At 53.8% G+C, this 22,703-nt stretch overlaps 1 protein-coding gene across 1 annotated transcript in view; it reads left to right on the forward strand.

Moving 5' to 3' along the window:
* The first annotated feature begins 9,289 nt into the window (after window positions 1-9,289).
* Window positions 9,290-22,703, forward strand: part of SCUBE3 (signal peptide, CUB domain and EGF like domain containing 3) — a 28,297-nt gene continuing 14,883 nt past the window's right edge. The window contains exons 1-4 of the mRNA XM_077789034.1: window positions 9,290-9,417; window positions 17,674-17,796; window positions 18,731-18,856; window positions 21,609-21,743. Coding sequence (XP_077645160.1) covers window positions 9,333-9,417; window positions 17,674-17,796; window positions 18,731-18,856; window positions 21,609-21,743 — 469 coding nt within the window. The 5' untranslated portion in view covers window positions 9,290-9,332. The remainder of the gene's footprint in view (window positions 9,418-17,673; window positions 17,797-18,730; window positions 18,857-21,608; window positions 21,744-22,703) is intronic.

A 22,703-nucleotide genomic window follows, 5' to 3' on the forward strand; every position in this document is an offset into this window, starting at 1 on the left:
CTGGTCACTGTTTGCACGCCCACGCACCGACAGAGGAGGTGAAAGCAAACTTCCTGGTGTGTCCTGATCCAAATCACCTGGGAGTGAGGCACAGTGCCCCGAGCTGGGAGCTGCTGCGCTGAGCAGCCGCAGAAGGCTCTCTGTGAAACACCAAACCCCATCCTAACAGGAGAGGCAGAGCCCCGGGGTGTCACAGCCCTCATTTCCAAAACGGGAGGCAATTTGGAGCCTAGCAGCTGCATCTGTGCCTGTTGGAAATTGGCCTCACAGGGGGAGGGCAATGAGAGTGGAGGGCAGAAAGTGTTAGCAGGTGTTTTGGGAGGGTGTGGAGCAGGGGAAGATTGGAGTTTTCCTCTGCCCAGTCCGCCAGGAAAGCTATTTTTGCAGGAGCTCCTGGGCACCAGACAAGGTTTGGATTGTTCCCGTGCTGGATGCTGGTGCAAATACATGGGCAGACAGCTGGATCCTGAGGAGCTCCCAGTGCCCCTGCATGCGTGTGAAGGGGTATTTTACACCTTGTCCAGGTGAGAGGATGTCTTGGTGTCGGGTTTGCCGTAGTTCCTGATTTTGGTTGGGAGTTCTCTGGAGAAGTGCCTGCTGGCATGGACATGAAAGGTGTGTGTATGTGCCCATAACACACCACATGCTTCACCTGCAGCTGTGGTATCTGTCAGTTCCCTGCTCCTCAGGTGGTGCAGGACCTTTCCCTGTGAGACATCCCATCTGCATGAGCTGGCTGTTGCCACCTCAGTCACAGTGGACGTGTGTGAGATGTGGGGAGCAGCCACTTGGAGCAAACCACCCCTTGTCCTGTCCAGGCTCCTGTGGGCAGTGCCCGGTCTCGGGGTGTTCCAGACCAGCCTGTCATCTGTGTGTTCAGGGGATGGGCTGGTGCTGGGTAAACTGAGGCTTGGAGGGGTTTGGTTCATGGTCACATGGGCAGCCTGGCCACGGCCCAAGCATTGTGACTGGGAGTTGTGCATGGAGCTGGGGAGATGCTTCTCGTGCCATCTCACCCCGTTAGACACCCCCACACCCAAAATTGGGTTTGGGCTCTCCGTGCAAAGCACTGAGTTGCTGCTGGTGCCACTGGCTCTGGATAATCTTTGTATTTGCTGACATGACTAAATTGTGGCTTGGTGGAAAGCTCAGCCCTGGGGAAGCTGAAGGTGCAGGGAGGCCCAAACCACACACAGCGCTTGGGGAGGAATTGTGATCCAAAAAAAAAAAAAGTTCAAAGGTGTTTTTGGCTTAATGCGGTTTATCTAGATTGCTTTATGTTCGTTAATCTGTATTAACACAAATTCTCTTGGAATGGCTGGCTGGGGAAGGGTTTGCTCAGCTATTCTGACAAGGACAGACTTTTCTAAAAGTAAAAAGTTTGAGCTGGGAAAAAAAAAGCCAGCTCCTGTCTGGCATGAGTACATGGAAGCCTTGTGAGGAGAACAAGGCTGTTTCATCCCTTCTGCCCACATCCAAGTGTCCCTGGCACCTGCAGACACTAATGACCGATCAACTTCCCCCACTACCATGGAGGATTAAATCCCCCTGTTCTTCCTGGGGTAATGTGAACCCCTTTTCCAGCTGGCGTGCCAGAGTGGATGGCACAATTAGTTAGTGAACTTCAAGGTAAATTGGAGGTCAAGCCCAGATTTGAAGGTGGTGGTGGGTGTGAGCGTGACCCAGGGAGCCATGTGATGTGGGCAACATCCTGGAGAGGCAGGTGATCTCCCTGTCCTCTCCTTTCCCCAGGGCTGGGATTAGGAGAGATTTTACAGCTGAGTGACCAGCCACATGGTGAGGTTTGGTTCACAACGGCTCAGCCCCAAGCCCCTTATCAAGGAAACTTCTAGGTCTTTTATGGCCAAGCTGCATATCAGCAGGACAGTTTGTACCTGTGGAGGACCTGTCCCTGAGAGGCACCGCCCCTTTGCATCCATAGGGACTTTCCACCTTGAGAACAGGCAGAGAAACCTGGAGCTTGTGGAGATGGATGGCAAAGCCCAGTACTTTGGAGAGGGTTATGTGAGTGCGCTTCTTGCTCTTCAGAAGTCTTCTTGTGCAGCCTTGGGCAGGTCCTTGCACCAGATGCCACCTCTTTCCACCAGCTGCCTGTGATCAGGATTGCTTGGGTGCCACAGGGCTGGAGACCTCTTGAGGATCAATGGATCAGCTCCACCAAGGGCCCAGCTCCAGCTCCCAGCAGCCAGGAGCAGCAGCAGGCAAGCAAAGCATTCCTGCAGAGCTGGGATGGGAGTTGTAAGCAGGACTTGGGGCCTGCCCCAAACCCAGGGGACTCCCTCCTCCCCCTACCCATGCAAACACCAGATTAACAATTTATTTGACATGTTGCGGCTGGTTAGTTCTTCACCCGCTCCCCTGATCAGAGGGAATAAGTGTTGCAGTGTGCAATAATGTTCATTTCAGGTGAGGGTAAATATAGAAAGGAAAACCTGCTGAGAGCAAGCCATTTATTCCTGCGTTTGGAAGCCTCTGCTCATAAACAGTCAGTCATGCCCATTTGGAAAATCCCAGTGTGGTTTTCTTGGCCATCCTAGAAGAACATTTACTTTCCTGTAGGTTAAGAAGTCCGTTTTAAATAAAAAAAATAATGTCATCTCACTTCCAGCTGCCCTCGGGCGTTTAGGGCTTGTTGACACACTAAGGCCGCTCTGTTCTCATGCAAAAGTGGTCTGATGCAGGAATTAGGAAGGAGATCCTGCAGGGCTTCCCCAGCTGGTTGGGCTGTCAGCCCCTTGTTCTTCGGGTTCTCCTTGTTCCCCCTGGGATTTTTTTGGATTTTATCAGATGTGTAGGGTTAAAACCCCCAAGCCTTTGGGGGTGTGGATTCAGGGAGGTGCTGGGGGTCCCCTGAGAGCCCCATCAGCATGGGGAGAGGCTGGGGCAGAGGGATGAGCTCATGCTGGACCAGAAAACCTCTGAGGGTTTTTGGGAGAGCGTGCCAAAGGCAACAAGACAGTGAGGGCTGCAGGAGCATCCCTCAAAGAAGCCGGCAGCCATGGTCAGCCCATGGTGACCTGCTGCAGCACAGGAAAGACACCCCAAAGCAGTGCTGTAGGAGGAGGCTGAGGAAAGGGGACAGCCCCTGGCAGAGCCAAGCTCTGCCTCTCTCCTCTGTCCCAAAAGTGGCACCGAGGAGCCGTGCGGGAGAGCAAAGCAGCCGGTTTGAGTTGGACGCCTGCCCCCGTTGGCTCTGCAGCTGGCACCAGCCAGCTCCCTCCTCTGGAGCATTCTGCAGTCAGTAAGGGTCTCTCCATGTTTTCTGACAGGCTCTGGATTTGGCTCGGGTTTTGCCTTGGTTTCCAAAGGCAAGAGGCAGTTAAGTCTCTTGGAAGAATGAATTAATTAGCAAATGCCTTTGGTCAGGTCAGTGCCCTGAGCGGTGTGCCCGTGCCTCTGCACCGGGTACAGGCTTGGAGAGGCTGCTCCTACCCTCCCATATTTCCAGAGCTGTACATACATGATCTAACAAAAAAAGAAAGGGAAAAAGCCTCCCCTGGAACGCAGTATTGACTTTAATGGTGGCATTTGTGTAAGCAACAAAATATTGACGCAGTTGGCTGGGGTCTGGCCGGGGCTTCTGGAAATAAACTGCTGCCTTGTTAAATTGTAGATGGAAATGCAAGTGGGAAAATGACTGACATCTTACACAAGGCGGGCAAATAAAACCGCTGCTTTACTACAGCGCAAAAAAACTCAGGAATTAATAGGTCTCCTTCTGCTCCAGGGTGTTGGATTTATCCCCAAGTAAGATCCATAAACTATTTTAAGGAGAGAAGTGCTACTTTTAAACATGTGTGTCTGGGTCCTGGAGTTCCCGTGGTGTCACAGTTAACCCCTGCCTTGTCATGGCTGTGGGCAGCAGAGCAGCCCCCCACAGCCCCCCCCATCCCACCACAGCCCTGTTCCTGGAGGGAACCATTCTTGCCAATGCACAAACACATCAACACCTGATAAATGATGAGGTTACTTTCAAAGGATGTTTTCCTACGATGTGTTCCCACAGCTTTTGTCAGAAATGTGTTCAGGCCTTGACCTGGACTCTGAGCTTGATTTTACCAGTGTGGGACGTAAAATGTATTTTAAAAACCCCACCTGCTCCAAAGCTGTGTCTGACTCAAAGCAGATGGACTGAGCATTGCTGAGTCCTTCTAGGGTGACACCCCAAAAGACTCTTTTGACTTCAGTAGCTGAAGACCTTTGATCATCTTCTATGGGAAATGTGATTAACAGAGCTGTAGAGAATGATACATCACTTTCCTTTCTACCCAAAGCCCCTTCCTTCTCCACCCACATCCTGATGATCTCCCAGCTGACGTACATGTGCTCGTGGAAAAGTAGGATGAGATAAAAGCTGTCTTCCAGTGGCACAGGGTCCGACTCACCGGCAGCAGGGACACCAGTGTAATTATACACACTCCAGTCCGATCTCCCAGTAATTATTCTGGAATAAAAGCCTGCCTATTTCTGTAAGACCTTATGTCACTTGGAAAGCTGTTATAAATTCAGCTGGAAAAAGGGACCCTTATTCTGGGATAAGTGTGGTTAGTGGTTAACTAGGAACGGGGCTATTCCTGGCGTTGCCATTGACCTTCCTGGTGACGCTGGGGTAAGTCACTTCACCTCAGTGTGTGTCACCTTCTCCTGCTGCAAACTGGGAATTACAAACAAGGGCTTTCGCAGGCAACGTTTTGGGAAGGCCCATGACTCTGGAAAAAAGGTGTCACAGGGTGCCAGACAGTCATTTAGTGGGACCTGGTGCTTTTTTACCCACCTTGGAGGCATCTGGATCAAACTGTAGGCTGGGAAAATTAGGGACGAGCGTTGGGGACCGGCTGAGCCGCATGAGCCTGGGCTGTTGGCGTGTTACTGGGAATACTGTTTTCCTCTCGGTTTTTAAAAATAGTCTATTCTGTTCCAAGTTGTAGACCACAGCCCTTGCTGGGGCATTGAAACGTCTGGGCTGCTGTTTTCTCGAGCCAGCACCTTCCACTGTTCAGGCTTGGGATGCGATGCCAGCATCCATCCCCTCAAACTGCTGGGTCCAGCAAAGATGGGGGGGTCCTGCCCTGGACTGGCAGCATTGACTCTCTGATTCTCATGGACAGGAGGGAAAAGGGAAATCTGGTTCACTCTTCTGCCTGCAGTATCCCTGCCTGGTTCAATAGCTGCTTCTGCAAGCCCTAAGGGCCTTGGGGACTTTTGCTTCTCAGCAGCTTCTTGTGCAGCCTCAGAAACTGCTTTTGGCTCACCATCACACAAGCACACACAGCTGAAGATGCAGCTCGTTCCTAGCACATGGCATGAAATCCATGGTAGAGGTGGGGAGAATCGTCTTGGAGGCTTTTATCATTTGCACAGACAGTGCAGGCTGGCTCACAGCCAGAACCCATCTGCTTGCCAAAGCGGGTGCTGCCCACGGAGCAGCAGGACCAAGGTGCTGATGCCAAGAGGTGCAGGCAGAGCCTGCCCTGGCGCGTTCCCACGGCCTCCGTCCCTGCGCAAGCAGCGGAGTGGGGCTCACTGCCACTCGGAATTGGGCTGGAGCCAAGGAGGCAGAGGGGAAAAAGCCTTTTACAGTCCATTAGTGCTCCCCAGAGCCGTTCAGCCCCTCTTGTCATAAAAGTGGTGGAAGCCACAGAAACATTACGGCTGGTCTGCAGAAGATGCTGGTCTGCAGAAGATGCCAGCCCACCTCCTGGCTCCATGTCCCTTCCCAGGGGCTTTGCCAAAGCCCCTGGCCCTCACGGCAGTTTGGCTGCTGGAATTCCCTCTGGGAACAAGCTGGCAAAGGGCTGGTTCCCTGTCCATCCTGAGCTCCCCCCAAGCAAAATGTACATGGGAGGGTTCCAAGTGCAAATGTGTGTGTGCTAATGGGAACTGAATTGCCTCTTGCCCCGAAGCCTTGCAGCTTGAGGAAAACAAGGCAGGGGCTAGGAATGACCTCATATCGCCTCCCAGGGAATGTTTTGCCAGATGAAGGGGGGAGAGGCAGCATCAAGACAGCACAATGTATGTATCTCTCTCCCTGTGTAAACATCTCTGTAGCTGCAGAAACCTCTTAAAACCCCGAATGAGAGGAGAACAGCTGCTTTGATCTGTGGATGTGGTTGTTGTTTTCTGAGTGCAGATCCGTTCTTTTTTTAATTTTGCTTCAAATTAAAAAAATGCCTGTTGTGATCTTTTGCTTTTATTTCTTGGCGAGGGACCGGAGAGTGGTGCAGTAAATTTTCATGACTCCCCATGTAACCGTTTCAGCATGGCTGACAATTCCTCGCCGTCTCTTCAGCGCCGCAGCACAATGGGCCGAATCTTCTGGCCCTACATGAAGCCAAAGCAAATGGATTTTGCCCAGAAGTGCACAACGGGGAGTGGAGGCAGCGGGGAGGAGAGTCCTGCCACCTCCTTCCCTGCCACACACACACACACACACACACACACACACACACAAGGCTCAGGCTGGCAGGGCTGTCCCAATGCCTGTGAAGGGTTTTGGAGTCAGCTCCTGGGCACGGATTCATGCCAGCCCTGTGCGGCAGTGGCAGGAGCTGGTGAGGAGCCATGGGCCGAAGCACTGGGCTGTCCTGCAGGTGATGTCAGTGTGACTGGTGGCACTCCCTCCAGACTCCCTGTGTGATGTCAGGAATTCCCATCTTTCCCCCTGAGGGACAGCCCTGTGCTTGGAGGGGCACCAAAGCATGTGCAGCCCTGGCACCACCACTGGCCCTTTGGCCACTTGACCGGGCAGCGTGCTTTGGGAAGATTACATAGCTTTTTTGGGAATTCCTGGACATCAGCAGTTCACTCCAACCCCACTGCTTCGCTGTGGTACTTCATAACCCTCTTGGAGGAGCGAGACATGGGGCTCAGCCCCTTGGCTCCTGTGGCATGACCCACCCCCCAGCATGGCACTGGTTTAACTGGGAGTACTTGGCCAGAGACCTGTCCCCACTGAGGCGGTCTGGAGCGAGTGAGGAGTTTGTTCATTCCCCCCGTGCTGTCACGTGGCTGCTCGGTGTTTTGGCATTTTAATTACACACGGTCCTGTGTATTTAAGGCTGGTTTATGGGTGTTTATACTAATGCGTAAACCTGCAATTTAGAAACTCAGTTATAAATCAACATTGCTGAAGGTCTTGTCCCTCGTGCCGTGAGATCGGTCTCCAGATTTAGAAGATAGGTTAGAGGGAAAAGAAGGAGGACTGTTTAGTTTTCCTCTGGTTATGATGATAAAGGATCACAGGATGGGGTGCGAGATGTGGTGGCTGGGCACAGAGATCTGCCAGCGTAACCCAGAGTAGAGTTTCCATTTTGACTCTGCTCTTATGAGTCTTTGCCATAAGAGAATTGCATTTCTGCAGCAAATTCCAGCCCAGAAAGAAAAGCAGTGCCACAGCTGCTGATCTGATACTCACAGGAGGGTGGTGGCACCCCACTGGTGATGTCTTCAGATCAGGATGTGGGCTGCAATGCCCAGAGCCCCATCCCACTCAACACTCCAGAGGAGGAGCTTTTGTACCCTGGAGCTCCAGGCACAGACTGGAGCTGGCTTCCTCCAGCACCAGCACCCAGTGGGATGGCACATGCCCACTGGTGGGTCATGGTCCTCTCCCAGCACATCCTAAGGACAACACCTCCACATTCATATTTTCATGTACAACATTTTTTTACAGCTTTAAGAATCATTTGTGCACCTTTGCCCCTTACCAGCTGCCGTGGAGCCTGGCTGTGCCAGGGATGGGTTTGGGTTACTGGTGTGTGCTCCTGCAAACCCCTTCCAAAAGGGAAGGTCCCTGTCTCATGAGGGCAGTCCAGTGTGTCTTTGTAGGGAAAGACCCAGGGAATCCTCAGCATCCTCCTGTCCAGCTGCAGTCCCTCCTCTCTGCCGTGGGTTAGCTGGATATTTTCTACTGCCTCTAGCCCCCTTTGTCATATCTTTAGGGGTTATTAGGAAAAAAAAAAAAGGGGTTTGCGGGGTGTAGGGGCAGCACAGTGGGCTGGGAGGGAGCCCACGGGCAGAATGACCACTGGGGCTGTCAGATCCCTGTCCCTGGACAGGTGGAATCACTGCCCACCTTCCTCCCAGTCCCGTTCCTGGCTCCAGCCTTAATCTCTCCCTGCAGTTTCCTGGCTGGCGATGCCTCTCCTGGCTCAGGGAGCTGGAGCACCCCGGAAGAGAGACGGTGCCAGCAGCTCCCAGTGCAAGGACGGTCACGGGGTGGGACAGGGATCCCCCTGCCTCCCTGGGGTGCCCCCAGCTCCAGGGGGCCAGGCTGTGAGAAGGTCCTGCAAGCAAACAAAAAACCACTGAATATTTCAGAAAGGTTTTTTTCTTCCCCCTCCACCCTTATTTCCAGTCCTCCTTCCACCTCTCAGGGCAGCCAGCAGAGCTGTTCTCTGGCCCTGTTTCCCCCTGCCCAGCACCCCGAGACTTTCCAAAAGCCACCAAGCCCAGCCAGGTCGTGCCATCTGCAAACTCTCAGGTTTTTTAATTACATATATTTTTTCCCTTGTCCTTTTCTTTCCCACCCCTTGCCTTTTCCCATGCCATACGCCTCCCCCTGGCCCCCCTCCCCTTGCCACCACCCCAAGCCCTCGGCTGGCCGAGGGGCTGCGAGGTGCGGGGTGGGTCTGGGGGTTGCGGGGGGCTTTGCATTGATGCATTGATCGCCCATGGTCTCCGCCTGACCTCCCTGCTCCCAGGGAAGCAGTCTCCATGGCTACTGGCCCTTCTCCTTCAGCGCAGACTGTAAATTCCTGCAGGCAAAGCCCAGCCTTGGGGGTGCGAGGGGGGGAGCCGTGAAGGAGTAACCAAAGCCAAATAGAAAGAAAGAAAGAAAGGCTGGGAGAGAGAAAAAGGGCGTTGCTTGGATGGGGCTCTCCTTTCCACTCCCCTTTCCCAGGTCCCCAGCACCAGGGCAAGGCGCCTGCTTCCCCCCTCCAGCACTACTGCTCCTGCTGCTGCTGCTCTTGCAAAACTGGAATTGGCTGGGATTATTTAAGGGAAAAAAAAAGGAGGAGAAGGGATCAGAGCAGCCGCCAGAGAGAGGGCGATAGAGTCCACTTTCCTCCAACTGCCCTGGGTCTCCCTCCCTCGCTCTCTCCTCTTCAGCAACACCAAGAGCCCCAAACTGAACCCAGAGCAGCTTTTTCCATCAGTTCAGTTCCCTTCCCTCGCTCTGTCTCACACACGGCAAGGAGAGAGCCCCTTCCTCCCTTTGATTTTCCTTCGCATGCTCAGCCCCTTGTTTCCTTTAAAGCACTAGAAATCCCCTTTCTTGCCCCCGCTCCTCCCTGCAGACTGGGATTGCAATGGGAGCTTTGCAGATTGCTGGATTTTCCATCCTTTTCTTTCTCCTCCACTCTGGAAACACGCTGGCAAATAAAGCCAGTCAAGGTAAGAGAAAATCTTCCCTGCTCGAAGGTTTGCTGTTTGATGTGTGGATTGGGCAGCCGGATCTCCTCGTTAGAGCTGGGGTTTAAGTGCAGGCTGGAGAAGGCAGCAGCAGTAACAACAAACAGTGGAGGGGATTTTAAATGTCGCTTGCAGATATTCTCGCCTACTGCCTTGGAACTGGGGTTGGGTTTGTAAACTCTTTAATGAGTTGCGTTTCTTAGACTTTAGGTTTTTTTGTTTGTTTGTTTGTTTGGACTCTTTATCTCAAGGCAAGGGGTGCAGGGACAGAAAATTAGGGTGGGCAAACAAGTCTGCATCCATCACAGGCAAAATGTGGCTGTTTGGAGAGGCTTGGGGGGCTCTGCTGGTTTTGTGTCTGTGAGATGGGGCTACCACGGCAGTGGTGTGGGCGAGGAGGCTGCTCCGGGCTGGGCTGGAGGGCAGGGATGGCGGAGCGGGTGTTGATAACGCCGGGAGGCTGCATCTGTGCTCGGGGATTCACATCGGCACCGGGGAATCTCAGATGTGGGCAACAGGAAACTTCAGGTAGCTGAGCACAGCTAAGCCTGAAAATTAAGGGAGCTCTTTCCCTATCTCGTGGTTTGTCCCATCCTTATCAACTTTGGGCTTTTCTGTTTCACAACTCCCGTATTGAGCCAGAGCCTCCCCTTCCCAGACGTACACACGGAGCTTTATGTATGGTCTATCTATACCTTCACTTTTCTATAGCACCTCTATATTTAGCTCAGATTTTTTCTATACACGCGCGCGGGAGTGCGTGCGCCCACACGAGCACACACAGCCCTATACATGATCCTGTTGGCTGTCTCAAAGGGGGTTTTCTCCTTAATTCACCACTATCTGTACAATCTGTCGGGTTTTCTCTTTTTCTTTCCACGGCATGTAAGGTTTCTCCGGCCCGGCTCTGGCTGTGCCGTTGTGGCAGCTGCGTGTTTGTGCGTACGGCGAGATTAAATAGCGTGTGAATGAAATCTCGGAGCGCAGGGTATAATGAAAGATCTCTTGTAGGAGGATTCCAGCCACGCGCGTGGTCGCCCGAGCCCTGTCACCGACAAAGTTAGAAGGAATTTCAAGGCTATTGTCTTATCTGGCTCAAAGTGTTTCTAAAACAATAGGCGACTTCTCCGGAGGGCAGCCTGGGCAAGCAGGAGAGATTTTCCAGGGCAAAGGTTTGGTGAGAAGGCGTCCAGCTTCACATAAAGCTTTATGATTTAGGCACAGAAAGGAATGCTTAGGTTTTTATCCCCCCTCAAATTATCTTGAGTGTATGCATTGCTTTCATTTCTTATCATAATATTTATTTATTAAGGCCTTTTGGTTTCCAGTTCCATTTAAGCCTGAGCCAGAATTGCATTAAAATAGCAAAGTGAAATTCCATCGTGCAGAGACTTGACAGATCCCTTCAGGGAAGGAGAGGGGTGGAGTGGGGGTGGAGAGAGGTGAGCTCAATCCTGTGCCGGGTTCATCGCCCGCCGTGCGCTGGGACAGCGCTGGCTCCTCCCGGGTGTCTGGTGCTCACCAGCCGGGGGGCTGCGCTGGAGAATTGATCCCTGAGGCTGCAGTTTTGGGGTTCTGTGGGCTGGGGAGGGGAAGGTGACTGCAGAGAGGCAGAGGTTGGTGTCTATGGGCAGGGATGGGCCTGGTGCTGGTGGTCCTTTTTGGATGAGGCCGAGTTCATGGGCACTGTTAGGGCATCACTGATGGCAAGTACAGCATGTGCCTTTCCTCACAACCTGCTGTCTCCTGGGTTTTCTGACTGTCACTGAGCTCTTTGATTCCACTCTGTGTATCTGGGACATGTATTAGGATATTTCTCAAAAGCATCAAAGTGTGTGTGGCAGGTGACAACACCCCAAGGATGGGGCACATATCACCCCAAAACCTTTGCTCTTTTAAGGGACAGTCACCCTTGCCAGCTGACTGTCGTGGGCTGGAAAGGGCTCCTCTCCCATCTGTCTTTTCTTGATGGGATAACATTGTGTCATGGGTTGGGCTTGCTGGCTCATTTCTTGTACTGAATTACCCCAGAAAGTTTAGTCTGTGGGGAAGGAAGGATTTAGAGAGCTGGCTGCTGGGCCTGGAGGGTGTCTGCCAGTGGACCTGGCTGGCTGTGGAGTCAGCTTAGGGCTAGGGAAGCTTTCAAGAGGAGAACTGGCAATATAAATCTAAATAACCATAGGGAGGCTTGTGACATGCATTCACATCTGCAGGCCGCAGGTCAAGCTGCCCACATGTTGCTGTGCCCACCACTCCTCTGGGTTTTGGATAGATAATGTCAGCCCCAGTCCCAGCCTCTTGTCTGTCAGTCCATCTCACATCCTTCCAGACAGAAGAGTTTGTCCTGCTCTCAGTGGAGCGGTGCCCTTACCTGCTGTCTGCTGGCCTCAGTCCCTCCCTGCATACTGGGAGGACAGAGCCCTGGGACTGGCAGCTCTGTACCCTCCTCGGGCAGTGCCAGCCCCTCTGACAGCGCCCTCATCACTGGGAACACATCCCAGGATTTGCCACTTTTCCCTGCAACTCATTGCACATCCCCTCAGATGATGCTGTGGTGTGGGAGCAGGAGGGAGAGGCAGCATCTCCCTGGGAGTTCCCAGCACCCCAGCTTGCAGCCCCTGGTGTTCCCAGAACCCCAGTTCAGGGTCCTGGGTGGGATGACAGCCTCAGCCCAGCCCACGGAGCACTCGATGGTTGATGGTTGGCACCAGCCCTCCTGGCTGGTGCTGTGTGGCTGCCCGGGGCACAGCCACTGTCCCACGTGAGGGGCCGGTGTGCTGGGATGCACCTGCAAAGCCTACACCACCAGGGATTATTTTTCTGTATTTTTTTAAGGAGTCTAAAATTTTCCAATTGCAGCGTGGAGATGCTGTTGGATTCCCCTCCCATTGCCGCCAAACCTCCTCCCCCTTGGCCTCTGCCTTCCTACCTCTCCAGCATTCACAGTGTGCGACTGTTGTGCCTGTCCCCTCCACCCCGCTGAAATATGAAATGTAAAACTGTAAACATTTCACATACACAGTTCAAAGGAGATCTTTGACTGAGGACGTCTAACATGCCTGTACCGAGATTAAAAAAGGGGAGGGGGTGGGTAGGAAGGAGGGAAGAAGAGTTTTTTTTGTAACTGCCAACTGGAGTATAAATATTCAGACACCTTGAGTCTTCCAGTGCCGATGTATTGCTCTCTCCTAACTGCTCAGGAGTTTGGGGGTTCTCGTCTTTTATTTCTATATCGATTTTTTTCCTTCGCAGACAGCCACACCAGAGTACTCAGTTTAGGAAAATAGTATGCATGATTGACCTTAACCTTCACTTTCTAAGTCCCCTGAGAGGCTTTAGGAGAAGCCTGGGATGGCAAATAAAGTTTGCTCTGTCTGGCAGCACTGGAGGATGCCTGGCTGTGTTTTGGAGAGGCTGGAGGTCTTGAGATTGTTGCTCCTGGAGCAAAAAACAAACACATTTTTTAAGGCAAGGCCAGGTCAGTCTGATAAACCAAAGGAACAACAACAGCAGTGACATTTCCATGGGGAGATGAACAGGCTGCTGGTGTGGAGCATCAAACCCTCTGCGGGGAAGTGGTGATGGAATTGGGTTGAAGTGACCAGGGTTGGCACAAGGAGGTGGGATGGAGGTGGAGGGAACATTTCCTACCCAGGGAATGGTGGTAGAACTGGGATCCATCAGGATGACCTGGGCTGCTGCAGGGGATGGACAGCTCAACCTAGCTCTGCCCTCATGGGAGTGGGAAGCATAAGTGAGGGGGATAAAAAAGCTCTTTTTTATCATTAACAGCTTTGGGGAAGCAAAACCCAGGGTGAGGGTTATAGGGCAGGGTCTGGGCATTGGACAGTAGGGTCACCAGGCTGGCAGTGGCCCCGGGTGCTCGCTGTGACTTGCGGTTCCTCCTCCGTCCATCCTCCATCATTGCACAGGGCCAAGTGCTGGGGCTGCTTTTGGGAAAGCTGGGTGGATGTGCAGGGCACGGGGCTGGTTTGGGGGTCTCCATTGCATGGTGAGATGCAGACATCCCCTCTGAGCCATCCTGAGCACAGGTACCTGCCCAGGGAGCACTGGCACCCCCATCCTGGCAGCAAGACCTCACCCAGCACCTGAGTCAGGATCTCTGAGTGCAGATGACACTTCTTTAGCCAGTTTACAGAAGGCAGAGCATCCTCCTCTCCTCTCCTGGCCCACATCCCCTCCCAGGGGCTGCCACTGCCCGTGGCCATGCCCTGAGCCACTCCTGCTGTGGTACAGCACGAGTCACCCTTGCAAGCTCCCTGGACGAACAAATGATTAATAAACTGCACCACAGTGTCTGAGGTGGTTATTAATACCCTGGTAAAAGGAGCTACTGAAGTTATAAAGCTTTAATTTGGCATTAAGGCCGAGTGGAAACTCCGCGTGTCTGCCAACAGCTACACACACATCCCCATACAGACAGGCCGTTAATATATATGCCTATATAAAAACAAAGAATAAAATTAATTTGTAGAAAAAGCTGAAGCACTTGTAGGAGAGGGGGAAAGTGATGGTAGGTTTGTTTGTTTAGGATTTTTCAGGCCAGTTTTTGCTGTCCTGAAAAAAGTTTTTGCTGTCCTCACCCCCCTCCTCAAATTTATTGGAACTTTTGGCCTAGGGTTAAAACCATCTTTTATTATTTTTTTTAAAACAAAATAAGGAAGTGAGGAAAGAGCCTCAATCCAGGCTCTAAAAATATACGAGCTGTTGCTTTATCCCCCTCCTCGCTGTCGGGTGTGATGCTGCCGGGCACAGAGGCTCTGCCACCGCGTCCCCCTTGGTGGGTGCGCGCCGGTCCCGGGGAGGTGGCAGTCCCCCTGCTTTTGGCACGCTCGAAATGGCAGTGGCGTTGAAACCGTCTGCCTCCTCTGCCTTTGAAATGGAGACTAAAGCTGCAGCTGGAGCGGAACGGGGCCCAACAGCCAGCGCTGGAAAATCCCACCCACAACGGAATAAAAAACACGGCCCGAGGCGCGGGGCGAGCGCCGCAACCTCCTGCCCTTCGCGCAGCCCCCGGCGGCGGCCGTGCCAGGGATGCTCCTGCCCTCTGAGGAGCCCTGGTCGTGCCCAGGGAGATGGGGCTGGGCAGGGAGTGAGGCCGCTGCGGGGAGACCTGCGGTCCCCAGCGAGACCCAACATCTTCAAATTCCCGGCCGGGTGCAGAATTCCCCAGTGCCGGGGGTTTGAGGAGTGATGCGCCCATCTGCGCCACCCGGGTTGGGCTCATTTCAGGCAGCTTAGGGTGAAAAATAGAGTTTTTTGATTATTTGTGGTAGGAAGAAATGGAGGGGCTGTAGGGGTACAGATCTGCAGGAGGACTGGCAAACTCTCCAAAAAACCCACCTGAATTTGAGACCTTGAATGGAGCAGGTCCTCTGGAGTATTGGGACAAGCAGGGCACACCCCAGTGAGGAACTACTGGGAGCAAGAAGGGACAGGAACATCAGTAAGGATTTTTTATTTAATTTTTTTTGTTTTTTTAAATCTTCACTTGTCTTGGAGATGAACCCTCTCATATGGTAGCAGCAACTCAGAGCACCTGCAGTGAGGCCACAGGCAGCTTTTTGGACGGAGGGAATTCTGCTGCAGGAAAAACAGGCTGGCCTGAGAGAAAACCTTCCCTTTCATGGGAAAATGCTGCTTGCATTGACAAAAATGCTAAAAACTGAGTTTTTTCAGAGGGTTTTACTTTAATTCACTACATCATTTCTGCAAGACACTGGGAAGCCAAAATTTCAGCATTCTAAAATTGGGATCTTTGCCAATCCCAGGATGGCTCCTGGAGAGTGCAGGAGGGTATTTATTCACCTTTCCCACAAACACACTTTTTTGTTTTTTCTTTTGGTTTTGGTTTTTTCTTTTTCTTTTTTTTTTTTTTTTTTAGCATCCTGTAACCTTTCAGAATGACTCTAGCTTTGGAAAAATTAGAGTGGAAAACTGATAATGTTTTCTTTTGTACTTTTGCTGCTGTGTAATCTTTCCAAAGTTAGACAACTTTTGAAGTTACAGAGTGGGAAAAAAGATAGAAAAAAAAGATGCTATACATGCATGAGTGGGAAAGGGGCAGAGGTGCATTCAGTGCCTCATGCATGTTGTTCATGGTCTTGAGTTTGAGAGTGCAGAAGGAAAAATAAATAGGAAATAAAATTCCCCCAAAAGTGAGATTCCTGGCAGAAGGCTGGGAAAGTTTCAATGATGTGATTTATGCCTGGTGGATACATCATGTTCTGAGCATTTTTAGGGGAAGGAGATGGTGTTTGGTGGATGGTCTGTACTGTTTGGGTGCTGGTTCCCACCTGTGTGCCAGGCTGGGTGCCCGTGGTGCCAGACCTGACAACTGGCACCCTGGCACCATGACTCAAAGCATCACAATGTGATTTATAACTTTGGGGGGATGCCTGAAGGGGAGCTCCCAGCCATGCAGGGCCAGGACCAAGATCTGCAGATTCAGCAGACTTTTGGGTCAGCATCAGCTGTGCTGCTGCTGAGTTTCCATGCACATTGTGGCCAATGCTTGGCATCCCCCCGTATCCCGTTGCTCCACTGTCACAACCTCCCAAACAACCCTCTGGGAGCCCAGTGAGGGGTGCAGGAGCCTGAGGCGAAGTGACTGGGATGCTGAACAGCCACACTCAGCTCCCCAAAGGCACAAGTGCCCTGTGGGACCCCTGGCACAGGCAGGATTGATGCTGGGTGCTGGGGTGGCCAGTGTGGCACCATGGCCAGTGCCATGGCTGCTGTAAGTGCCAGCCAGGAGCAGGGCCTGGTCCCCGTGCAATCCCTCCATCGTCCCCACCGTGGTGGGTCAGCCTCCAGCCGGTGATTAATGGCCCAAGGAGGCCGTGGTGGCCGCGGGCCATGGCTAATGTCAAATAACAAATATGAATGCGGGCTGTAAATATTTATACAATGCGCAGGCACGTGCCGCCTCCCCGATGCAGAGACAAAGCTCTCCTCCTCCCGGCCGGGTGACTCACATCTCCCGGCAAAGAGCCGCCGGGGTGGCCGGGACAGGGCTCGGGACACGGCTCGGGCTGGCCGTGGCCCCTGTCCCGCGGGGCTGCAGGGCTGCCTGCCCGCCCGCCGCTCGCAGGGATGTTTTGGGTCTCTGCGGAGCTCCTGGAGCACTTCTGTTCTTGGGGCTGCTGACAAGCAGTCTTTTAAAGGCAGCTGAGAGCTTTGAAGCCTCACGCTCCTCCTGAGGGGGTAGAGGGAAGCTGGAGGGACTCTCAGGTCCCCCTTCCCCAGGGAGAAGCTTTCTATCCCCGTGAGAGGAGGTGGAGGCAAATCCCTCCAGGAGCAGCGCTGATGCTCCCCACGTGGAGCTGGAGCCTGGACTGCTCTGGGAGCCCTGCCCATACCTGCAGGCCTGGGTGATGCTCAGCCCTGCCTGCCCCTCAGCAGCCTGCTCTCCAGGCACTGGCAGTCATGGAGGGGATGTGCCCGCTTCAGGGCACCGCATCTCCCTGACTGCCAGAGCAGGGAAGGCAGTGAGAGCCAGCTGAACAGCCTTTTGCTCACAAACCACCACTCCATGTGCTTGAGGCTTCTCCATTTCTCAAATACCATTAAAACCTCCACTCCCACAGCCTTCTGTCACAGCAAACCCTTGGGCATTGCTGTGTGAGGCCATTGGCAGCGCGTGGAGCTCTGGATGTGATGTCCTGGGTACCACGGTACTGCATCCCAGAGAAGGGAGTTGAGGTGCAAAGGGGGATGGGGACGATGCAAATTTTGTCCGCGTCCCCAAGGAAGCCTTGATGTTTTTCCCAGTTCTCCCTCCTGCTTCTCACTCCTGGCTCACAGGTTTTTTTAGTGTGGTCCCTGCTAATTTGTGCACATTCCTTGGCGCCTAAGAATAGAAAGTGATGACGATTATTTGGGTGCCTGGTCGGCTCAGGAAACAGCTAATTGGAGACAGAGACTTTTACCTCTGCCTGGGCTGGCTCCAGCCTGGACTAGGAGTGCCGGAGCAGCATTTCCTATCATCAGACACGTGAAAGGGCTAGGGAGTCTCAGGGTGATGTGTCCAAGAGGGGAGACAGGTTGTGCTGTTTGGGAGTAGACCCAGTGATTCGCCATGTCCAGAGCTCCTCATTAGGGCTGATTGAGGAGCCAGAGGCTGCTGGGATCTGTCACCTGGGGTGGTGGCTGCCGTGGGGACACGGGTAGAGGTCCTAGGCTCTCCCCTTTGCTCCCTCACCTCTCTTCTTGCAGATGTTGACGAGTGTGTGGAGGGCACTGACAACTGCCACATCGATGCCATCTGCCAGAACACCCCCAAGTCCTACAAGTGCATCTGCAAGTCCGGCTACACTGGGGATGGGAAGCACTGCAAAGGTAGGGACACGCCGCTGGCAGAGCTGGAGTCCTGCTGGCGAGTGACAGCCCCAGCAGGTCGGAGGCCAGCAGTGGCTTGTCAGCACTGGCCTATGCAAAAAAGCCACTTGTTCACCCTGGCCCATTGCAAACCTTTTATCCCCCTTTTCTGCCCCAAACTCCTGGCCTGTTGACAGTGCATGGGAACAGAGAGGACTCTGTCCTTGCTGGTGATGCTGGCAGCCGTTGTTCTGACATGGTTGGGGCTGCCCATGAAGGGTCACATGGGGCTTATTTTGAACAAAACTGGGCTGATTTTCCTGCAAGATTTCTGACCCTGAGGCTACAGATCTGTGTTAGCAGTAAAAACACAAACTTAAAAATAAGACATACAGAGATATAGATGATGTAGATATCAATTTAGATGTCAATCTAGGTGTAAATCTAGATATTGGTAGAGGTATATATCTGTATATAGATGCAACTGAGTGGGGGATGGAAACAGAATGGGCTCCTTGGGGCAGCAAGGATTGGAGCAGGGGAAAAATTCCCAGCTGGAAGCAGGTTCAGGGTCAGGATGGGCCGAGTACAAATAGCAGGATTAAAGCGCTCCAGGCACTGCAGGGCTTTGCCATGGAGACAGGCTGCTCTGCCAGCACCCTGGGAAATCCCAGGAGGTTCCCAGCACTGTGTACCAAGCTAAAGCTGTAAGACACTGGGTTAGCTGGGGTTCCAGCATCCAGACTTGGGAGAGTGGGGATGGTATTGTAGAGTCTGGAGGGATGCTGCAGGTGATAATGGAACTGAGGAGCTGCTGCTGGAGTAGGCACAGAGAGCAGAGGACCTCAGGGCACATTACCAGCAGGGTGGCAAAGATGCTGGAGATGGGGAGCAGCACCCGTGGTGGGCAGCAGCCAGGGCAGCCCTGCAGCTCTCCCACCCTTCTCCTCCGCAGATGTTGACGAGTGTGAGCGGGAGGACAATGCAGGCTGCGTGCACGAGTGCGTCAACATCCCCGGCAACTACCGCTGCACCTGCTACGACGGCTTCCGCCTGGCACACGACGGCCACAACTGCTTAGGTGAGGGATGTTGGCACCCTGCAGCTCCTCAGCTGCTCCAGCACCTTAGGACCGACCTGCTGGCTTTCTTCACTGGGCACTTCCCAGGACCTGACACCCCCAGATCTGCTGTAGAGCCATGGACCCACGGTGGCACTCCCAGGACACTGAGCCAGCTGCAGGCATGTCCTGTGCTGCAGTGGCTCGCTGGGGACAGGATTGCTCCCTGTTACATCGGGATGTTGCCAAGGGAGGAAAACTCACTCTGTGGGTCCATCTGTAGACTGAGAGGGTTGGGGAGAGGCAAAAGTGAGAGAGTTGGGTTTGGAGTTGTTAGGGTGAGGAACAGGCTCCCCACAGCCGCATCCTGCTGCAGCAAGCCACCGGGCCAGCAGCTCTGTGCCACTGCCGAGGGCAGGACCAGCTCACCCGAGCCCTGCCACTCGCTCCGCTCGTGCTTGAGGTCAGCCCTGCACCTGCCAAAATAGATGAGTTAATAGCAAATATGGTGGGGATGGGAACCAGCGAAGGGACTGGATAAATAATCCCCGGGCCAAGACAAACCCGGCATCTGCCTACGGAGCGGCCGTGCATCCTCCCTGCTACTTCCCACCGCCCCAAACTCCATCCGGCCGCGGCGGAGCCAAAGCTCCCGTCAGAGCCCCGGGGCCCATCGAGCTGCCCGCGCCCATCACCCGCTTCCTCCCGCGGCATCCGCGGTGGGAGCTCCGGGGCACGGGGCCGCCCGCCTCCCCTCTGCCTGGAGCTCATGCTATTTTCCAATTAGTGTCTGCAGAGGGGTCATTAATGAGCTCATCACTGGGAGGAGGAGGAGGGGGAAGGGATTATGGACACATACGCTTTGCATTAACCACCATCACCGGGATCTTTTTAGCCTCCTCGGGGAGGGGGGAGATTTACACAGCTGGGAGGAGGCGCGGGCGGGCGGCTGGCTCTGCCTTCCTCTCCCGGGGGAGGATGAGCCCGAAGAGAAGAAAGGAAAGCTGGACGTCATGTGTTTACAGAGTTGGGTGGGAGGGGATGGAGATAGCTGGGGAGCAGCCGGCCAAGCAGGGATCTGGGGGGAGCATGTTGGCTCCCACCTTGAGCCCTTCCTTAGCATCTCATTCTGATCCCAATGTGCTTTGTCCAACCTGCCTGCATCCCCTTTTAGTCAAAAGAAAGAGAAGCAGAGAAAAGCAGCATGTTGTGCCAGGCTTTGTCAGTGCCATGGGCAAGAGCTGAGCTGGGGAGGGATCAGGGTATGTGCCCACTGGCCCCTCCATTGCCCATCCTGGGTGACCTTTTGAACCAGGACAGGAATTCAAGCCCCCGTCCTGACACAGGCCCTGCTGGCTTCTGCCCATCTCCGTTGCCTTTAATAAAACAGGTATTAGAGAAGTGGAGTCTCATTTCAGCCATCGGGTTTGAACGGCTGCCTCCTCATTTTTGAGCAGAGCTGGAAGGAGAAGTTGCAAGACATTAAGCCCTTGTTCTAAGCAGGGGGATTTGAGGAGGGTTATTGGCATCTGCAGGACATGGCTTGGTTGGGATGAGCATTGGAGGAAGCCGTGGGCTTCCTGCCATTGCAGAGGATGTCCCTTTATGCCTGGCTGCATAAAGTGAGCCCACTCACTGCCCTGTGGGTGAGGAGGTGTTTTCAACACCTCCTTTCCAAGGCAGCAAGTTTGTGGGGTGCTCCTGGGCTCCACTGCCTGGCCACTTCCAGCTAGAGCTGCAGCCCCACTTTGATAATTCTGAGTGAATCCTCAGGACTTGCCAGGGGCTGGGGCACAGTGCAAGGCACCCACACTGCTCGGGCATCCGCGTGTCCATCCATTTTGCCCAAAAGCAAGGGGTTTGGGTGTGTGCTGTGCTGTCTGGGGAGGGGGCCGGTGCTGGGAGCCCTGGTGCGTGCCGTCACTGAGCCGCTATTCCGGCGTTTCCGGTGGGTGATGCTGGCGGGGCTCAGTTTTCCCCTCAGCTGTGGCTCTGCAATGCTCGAGTTCACAGGACGTTTTCTTTGGCATGGGGCCCCTCGCTTCCCAGCCCAACACCATCACCCAGCACTGCGGGCAGAGGGGGCAAGGGGTGGCCATGGCACAGATTTGTCTCTGCCCGAGCCTGGCATCCTGGTTGCTCTGGCACCTCAAGGCACTGGTGAGTTCAGCTTGGACCATTGTCCCCAAAAAGCCTCTAGAGAGAGCAATGGGCAGTTACTCTTCATTAAATGCAGGTTTTGCAGGGCTGGAGCAGCAGCAGCCTGGGGCGAGGGCATTGCTGCTGCCACGGGGCCACATCTTGGCCCCTTGCTGCCTTGGCTTGTTAAACCAAAACAGGTGTGAGGGCAGCCAAGCAGCAGAGCAGGGGATGTGAGTCTCCTTATAAGTAATTATCCCTGCTCTGGGCTAAGGTTTCCCAGCTCCTCTTAATGAAGTGCAGGCATCCCCAGCTGGCAACAGGCTCTGAGGGGCTGGGATCAGGGGCTGGCTGTAGCCAGGATGACATCCTGGATGTTTTGGGTTTTCTGGGACAAGGAAAACCCCTTTCTTCTGTGGTCTGGTGTTCTGTTCCCCTCAGTAAAATGAGGCCATCAGTCAGGGAAGCTGTATGATCCCTGCACCCACTCCTGCTGTGCTTTGTAAAGCATTCCCCTTTCTTCCAGCTGGGGGGAAGCAGGTCACTCACTGCCCGGCAGATCTGTCCCACCCAGTCCCCATCCCCTTGGTGTGCCAAGAAGCTGTGCTCACCCTCTGCCACCTTCTCTCTGCAGACCTGGACGAGTGCTCGGAGGGCAACGGCGGCTGCCAGCAAACCTGTGTCAACATGATGGGCAGCTACGAGTGCTTCTGCAGGGAGGGCTTCTTCCTCAGTGACAACCAGCACACCTGCATCCAGCGCCCTGAAGGTCAGTGCTCAGCACTTCTTCCCCACCCTGGGGCACCTGCCATCCCTGCCTTTATCAGGCAGGTCTGTCCTCTGTCACCTCTGGCCACTCCTGCCTGGGTTTAGGTGCTGCTGCTGGGTTCTTGGTGTGGCAGATTTGAAGGTGAATCTGTGGCAGGTGTGTTGGGAGAAGTGATAAATGTCCTGCAGCAAAACCCTCACATGTCTCTTGTCCAGGCACAGCAATACTGAGCCGGGGACATTAATCCTATGCCCAGAGCAATTTATTGATAAATGGAAGGACCTGGAGGTCCTCACACCATCTTAGGAGACACATCTTTCCCTGCCAGGTCTTGCACAGCACCGAGCCCTTTGTCTCAATACGAACTCTAAATTGTTGCAATCTGGAGCAATCTCTTAGCCAAAATAGGAGGAAATGAGAGATTTTTTGCGTCTCTGCTGATTTTTATCTCTGCTGCTTGGCAAAGCCAGCTGAGTGTTTTTGCTTTCCTCCTTCCCAGCTGTGTTGGTCACTCCAGCTCCCCAGGAATCTCACCCTGCCCAGGACAGCTGAGCAGCTGCAGTGGCATCTCCTGTGTCCCCATCCCTTGCATGTCCAAGAGGGATGAGCTGGCTGCTCCTTCCTGCTGGTGCCACAGTGGGTGGTCCCTGCTGGGGACAGGGATGCAGGTGCTGGGTCTTGAGCTCAGTGGGGTTTAAATCCACCAAGAGATGTGGGAGCAGGGTCTATCAACCAAGGCAGGAGGGAATCAAAGGTTGAAGGCTCCCAGGTGGTTTTGTCCACCTTCCCAAGCAGCTCTGTGCCAGGATCTGGCCAGGGTTATCCTTTCCCCACAAGTTTCTCATTGACAAGGTTTCCCCCCATTGCCATCAATTCTCCATCCCATCCCACCTCAGACGTCCCTCTGCCACTGCTGACCAGTGCCAGCAGCTTTTGGAGCATTTCTTTGCTTCCTTTTCT

The sequence above is a fragment of the Lonchura striata genome, chromosome 30 (genome assembly GCF_046129695.1).
Source record: "Lonchura striata isolate bLonStr1 chromosome 30, bLonStr1.mat, whole genome shotgun sequence".
Taxonomy (NCBI): Eukaryota; Metazoa; Chordata; class Aves; order Passeriformes; family Estrildidae; genus Lonchura; species Lonchura striata.